General features: G+C 31.6%; 1 protein-coding gene across 1 annotated transcript in view; it reads left to right on the plus strand.

Annotated features, from left to right (window-relative positions):
• The window catches only part of LOC117114511 (gamma-soluble NSF attachment protein-like), an 8334-nt gene extending 1725 nt beyond the window's left edge, over nt 1-6609 (plus strand). Inside the window, exons 4-10 of the mRNA XM_033258181.1 lie at nt 376-424; nt 807-916; nt 1480-1546; nt 2761-2910; nt 3947-4026; nt 4475-4604; nt 5058-6609. Coding sequence (XP_033114072.1) covers nt 376-424; nt 807-916; nt 1480-1546; nt 2761-2910; nt 3947-4026; nt 4475-4604; nt 5058-5189 — 718 coding nt within the window. The 3' untranslated portion in view covers nt 5190-6609. The remainder of the gene's footprint in view (nt 1-375; nt 425-806; nt 917-1479; nt 1547-2760; nt 2911-3946; nt 4027-4474; nt 4605-5057) is intronic.

Below are 6609 nucleotides of genomic sequence, written 5' to 3' on the forward strand. Positions count from 1 at the left end.
ATATATATATAAATTCACATTAGAATGCTTACAGGTAGTTTTACAGCATATTCATTTTTTTCATTGTTTTCGACTATGCACAAATGTTGATTAATTTATTATTCAACAATAATTACACATTTAATATTTAAAATTAAAGGAAAATTCACTACCTTTCTTTTCTATTAAATATAATATAAGTGTAGAAGTAATTTTATTAATATGATTATTGTACTAAAAGTGTATTGTATCAGTATTAAAATTCTACAGTACTTGGAACGCCATATTTTTTAAATGTTAACTGCTGACTCCATGCTGCTGTCAAAAGAGTTAATATGTGCTATTTAAAAAGTAAAAGTATTGCTGAAAATATAACCTCCTTTACTTTTTAACAAGACTTTTTCATTCAGCTAAGGACTTCGAACAAGCTGCAATGATTTTGAAGGTAAGTTTTGTAAACTTCGACAAAAATAATCATGTAATATACATTTGAATGGATAAAAGAGAATTTCTTTAGACACAGGCAAATTACACATAATATAACACCGAAGAAAAGAGACATTAAAAACAGTGGGGTATCTGAGAAGCATGTGCGTCGTATACTCTTCCAGAAACACTTTGTAGATCCCCGATACTAAAGTAGCGAAGTAACCTCATCATCAACTTTTTCCCAGCTAGCTCCTCACTTAACCCTCATCCCCTCCCATTAACGCCAACACCATAATTCAAAACACCTAGATACACTACAAGTATTGAAAAATGATGTTATATTATTTGTAATGATAATTAATGTCACTTACGGTATATATTATTCATATCATTTTTAGGATCAGAAAAATTATGACGAGTCAGTAAAGTTAATAAAACGGGCTTCGCAGTTATACCGGCAGTATGGCTCAGTGGACACGGCAGCTATAATGCTAGAAAGGGGTGCCAAGTAAGTTGACACCATTGTTGTAGTGCAAGTACAGTACCCCCACCCATGATTATGCTAGTTCTTAAAATACTCCCACTAAAATAAAATTATATAAGGTCAATAATAGTAAACTTAAAGTGAGTGAAACTACAATTAGGAATATCAAGACTATTATTTGTACGCTAATCACAGACATTGACACGGGAGTATTTAACATTACGAAGTGGTTTACAGCAAACATTACGGACAAGAGCATTAAAATTGAACATAGAGACAAGATTACAATTTAAAAATATGAATTAAGACATTTATAATAAATTATAAGTCCTGTCTGTCTAAGCAGGCCAACTGGCGGCTGGGCTGATAAAGCTCAAGAACCTTTTGCGAGTCCCTTCTATTCTAAGTGATTGGGAAGAAAAAAGTGAATTATAAATAACTGAGCAAAAGTCAAAGGAAGGCTGAATAAGAGGAAAATACACACTTGGTGGATATATTAGAATTACTGTAAATGCAAACTTCATATTATTAATATCTTCAGCATGCACAAGACTGTTATAATCACCAAGTTCTTTCTCTGTTAATAGGATTATGGAGACACCCAATCCAACTGAAGCAATAGAACTTTATATGAAAGCATCAGAAGTTGCAGAGGTAATAAAAAGCCTTCTGATATATTGAAAATTCATCGCTCACATCATAAACTAACAAAATGGAAGTACTGAAGATTGTGTTGCAGTAGTACATGAAAACAAAAATGGGTGTTGATATGTGCACTGTTGTCATTACATATTTTTTGTGTGATAAAGAATATAAAAGTGCTTAACAACCAATATGCATTTATTTTGGTACACTTTTGTTGTAAATTATATTAGAACTGAGGAAATTGAGAAGTTTAAACAGCAACTCTCTCTTAACGATTTCCTACACGTTTTCCAGCAATACCAACAATTAGATATTGAAAACAAATTACTCTTTTTTTCTCGGCAATGACAATAGCTTATTCATCAAAAAATTAAAATCTTGATCGACAAATTTTGCAAATCCTTAGCAAAAAGAGCATGGAGAAAAAGGTGTGATCTTCTTGAAGATTAAATTGGCTTTGTGTTGTTGTGTTTTATGTCTCTTTTTATTTTTATTTTCCTTTACTGTATATTTTCTTTAGTTTTGTTAAGATTACTTTTGTATTAGTTAAGATGATTGACGCACCACCTGTTGAGTACCACTGATATAAATGGTGTATGTCAATAAATTATTACTATTATTATTAAACCAACACATTCTATTTTAAATCTGTTAGTTTGTGATGATTGCGACAAATTGTTGATTCGTAAGAAATAAAAAATATTATTAGATTCCAATTTTTTGAGGAAATTTGTGTCTGGAAGGTTAACACATAGGAAAACAATCATAGACAGAAGTTTTTATTGTTAATTTTCTAATATGTACATAAAATTTAATATTTGTCATATACCCTTAATGATTAAGTAGAAACATTGAATATTATATAATACTTATTCATTGATAGTGTAAAAACAAATAAAAAAGTAGTAACTTCAAATTAAGACAGTTTTTTATTATTATTTTTATTTTTTATTATATCTCAACAGAAATCATACCAATTTCCTCAATATTATAATAACAGAGTATTACTATAGGTAAATGGGCAGATATCATGCAAGTTGAATTTTTTTAAACAATAGCATGGCGTTTAAATACATAGCCCTACTAAGACTTTGTTTAGAATGAAAACATATTGTTTTCCATTTATCATTATTCCAGCAAATATATGAGGCAGATCATTGGAACTAACAGTTTCAGCATGCAAACAATTGTAACATGTTAAAGCATTGTGGTTTGTTTCATAGAATGAAGATAAATTACGGCAAGCAGTGGACTTGCTTGGTAAGGCGGCCAGGCTAATGGTTAAAATGAAATTTATGACAGATGCTGCCGGTGTTTTAAAGAAAGAACGGGATATATACATTGAATTGGAGAACTACCAATCAGCATTTCGGGTAAGCAGAAACTTACTAATTTGTGGTCTGGGTGTTGGCTTTGTTTTAACAGAAGATTTTTATTTGGTTCTTAAAAAATGTGGTCTCGTATTGGAGGGTGTAGAAAGCAGTCTGATCTTTCTTTACTGTCATTGGCAAATATACACGAGATTCTCTTTTCAAGGTTTGGAATAAATACAATTGCAATATAAATATCACACAAATGGACATGTTATTCTAAATTTTATCTGAAATGAAAGCTGCAATAGAAAAACATCTAGAAATTGCCATTATATTATATTCAAGATAAAATGTTTGTGCTGTTAATTAATGCTAATAAAAAATAAGAAAACGAATTTAATTATTAATTGCTTTTTATATGCATGTTTCTTGACAATAAATAGCTTTACAAAAATATCTTCCTATATTTATATATCTATGTCTATAAATTAGCAAAAACTTAACTGATTTACTTGTTCCTTTTAAACAAACAAGTTTTCATTTCTGTATTTAATGAGAGACAATTTATTTCTATCAATTAGTTTTAAGTTTGATTCATGATTTGAATAATTTTTGGAATGTGACGGAAGAGACATTTTATCACAACTTTTAAGAGTTAACTGTCAGTCTAATTTATACTCATTTCATTATTTTACTTACAAGTGAATTTTAGTCGTTTTATTTTCATATGTATTTTGATGTGTTTTGTGATGTATTTTGATGTGTTGATATTTGTGAATATTTTTTATGTATTTTATCTCTGTTTCGGAGGTTTTTGAATAACATTTAAAATTGAAATAACGAATACTAAGGCGAGGCTTTTTTTATTCCTTGTTTCGCGTACTTATTTCTTTAAAGATCATTGGAGGAGGGTGGAATACAAATAAAAATAAATTTTCTTATTTAGCAAATAGTTTTACCAAAATCATCCAGACGGAGGAGAAAATAAAAAATAAAATTTTATTGGTAGACGAAATCACCAATTTCTACAGTTGGCAGGTTTGCTAAACAAAGTATAAAAAGAAGTCTCGCTAAAGGACTGATGATTCTTTTTCAGAGTACCGCTATTCTTGTGCTCGTGTTTCTTTACTCCAATGACTACGTAGCAGCAGACAAGATTTTCAAGGCTTCCTTTGAGTAAGAAATTCAAATCTAACCTTCATCATCTTTTTAGTTTATATTAAAATCTTAAACATAAAGATATGAATTGTGTAAAATGTAACATTGAATGCAAGACATATTTATAGATATACTGTAGAATATTGAACATGTGCAAAAGCAGTTCATAACTACAGTATAAATATATTTTAATTTATTTTGCACCCAAAAGAAAGTAACTCGCCATTGTTTTTTAATAGCAAAAAAATGTCCTGTAGTCGCAGGAATTGAACCCAGAACCCTGGAATTAGAAGGCAAGCATGGACTGTCTGCCATAAGCTAAAAAAAAAAAACGTATTTGAATTGCTTAATTTGTTATTAACTTTGAATTTTAAAATTTAATGTAAAAAAAGGAAATTCCTTATCATTTATAGGGCAGTTAAATAACTGCCCTATAAATATTATTTTTTGTTGTTCTTGTCTGTAGCTTGGATGGCTTTGCAGAACATGAGTCATCTTATTTACTGCAAGAAATGCTGGAGGCTTACGACAATCAAGATGGTGAAGGTGTATTAAGGATAAGCAAGATGCCATACTTTACTTATTTAGACAACGAAGTAAGCAATCATTTCTGGTCCGGTTTCATGTCAGATACAAAAAATAAATACTAGGCCTAATGTTGAGCAAAGGTTTCATTAGTTTCTAAAAAAAAAAAAAAAAAAAAACACATTAAGTACTAGTCAAATATATGAATGTCACATTGGTTGAATGGTCAGGTTGGGTGCCTGTCACCTTGTAAGCTTGATTCACCACCAGACAAATTTTAAGAGGTTTTATGCCCAGTAAGAACTTGTGTGAACATTTCCATTCGCTTCTGAATGTGTTTAGCTGGCAGGGGTGCAGTGACCTGCTTGCCAATTTTTTACTTGGTCTTCTCCTGTTTTATGATTAAGGGGTTTAGAGTAGTCTCCAATACAGGGTATGGTAGGGGTCAGGGGTCACATCAAGTTAATGTTTTTCTCAAACTGTGCATGTTTTTAATATTGATTCATCATGTTTTTTTGTTTCAGTATACTAAGCTAGCTAGAGGTTTAACGGCACCAGGTGAAAGTAAGAAGGCGAATGCACATTCTGTAGAACTAGGAGCAACAGGGGGAGGTGAAGATGAGTCTGGAGAGGGTGATTTAAGCTTCCTTCTCTAGTTACCATTTCAATTACAAAAATGGATTGTCTGCAATTAAGCCAGGTTACTACAGTGCATCACCAATCGACGATAATTTTTACCCAACTGTTAATTTGGAGAAGAGATTTTGAACTTTATTAAAAATGTGTTGTATATTGAGGAAGGCTGGTGCTGTGGTTAATGTTCAAGTTCTTAGCCTCACAGTTGCCCACTTCAGCCAGGCTTAGATACCTCGGCTTGCATTTGTTGTAATTGGGCAGCAAAAGTAGTTAACGCTATATTTCATCCTTAAATGCAAGTCAGCTGTGTTCCTATTGAACACCATAGGCTCTCTGTCTGGAACCGTAAGTTAAAGTCTAAACACTGGTTTTCAGAAACCTAGATTCGTAGCCTAGATGTGGACCACATCTAGGCTACGAATAAACGTAAAATTTATATTGTTGTGAATTTATGACATGAACTTAGACATTACATAACCCCCGGTAATTATCTAATTATGTATTTTGTACCTGAAGAAAAAAAAAATTACCAAACTATGTAAAACTATAGTACTGTACTGTATCAACTTAGAAAATACTGTATCTGTGTAAAATTGCTAATACTATTCAAATTTAGTTTGGTATTCAATTGTCTGTATCTATATTTGTATGAAATACATTAAACCAATTTTAATATTGTTTTATTGATTAGGAAAATAAAGTAAACTCATTGGTTATAGTTAAGATATTCAGGCTGTGCCCCAGTAAAATAGGAAATTTCCCATGGACCTCTGTCAGACCAAAAATGGTAATTTGCTTATCAAAATAACGTTATTTTAATTGCCAATCACTAATACTGTAGTGTGGTCTAAAAGCACACTTTTAGCCATACTAAGCCATAAAAACTTAACCTGTGTATACCATACCAGGGAATTTCAATCAGAGACCCTGACCAAGGATTTAAGTTGCCAGTCGGAGCCACCACTGCCTTGATGTACATGTATGGAGGCCATTGTGTGGCACCAACGCTGGTAGTTAATTGGGCAGAACACCAAGTGCACAATTATTATGTTGCATGGGCATAGGCTGAAGTGAGGGAGGGGATTGTTCACTGCACAACACTCCCCTCACCAGGGTTCCAATTAGTTTTACTTATTGGGTTATATAAATAACCATGAGTTTTCATTGGAATGAGGATTTAGTTCCACATTCAACCTACACCCCTTTATTGTACGCAGGACCGTGATCTGCTCTGAATCATAGAGATGCTCGAAGGATTAGAAACACTGACAAAGATCTTCACGGTTTAGTGCACAAGATGAAGATAGTACTCTGATGTATGTTTTTTTTAGACAGAATGCTTTAATATATCAGAAATATCAAAGTTATACTGTATTTGGATGTTTGAATATATAATTTATGATGTAAATATACTGTAATAAACTATAGACAATATAAAAA

This window comes from Anneissia japonica, unplaced genomic scaffold (genome assembly GCF_011630105.1).
Source record: "Anneissia japonica isolate Jap-2015-1 unplaced genomic scaffold, ASM1163010v1 scaffold284978_len400890_cov162, whole genome shotgun sequence".
Lineage (NCBI taxonomy): Eukaryota > Metazoa > Echinodermata > Crinoidea > Comatulida > Comatulidae > Anneissia > Anneissia japonica.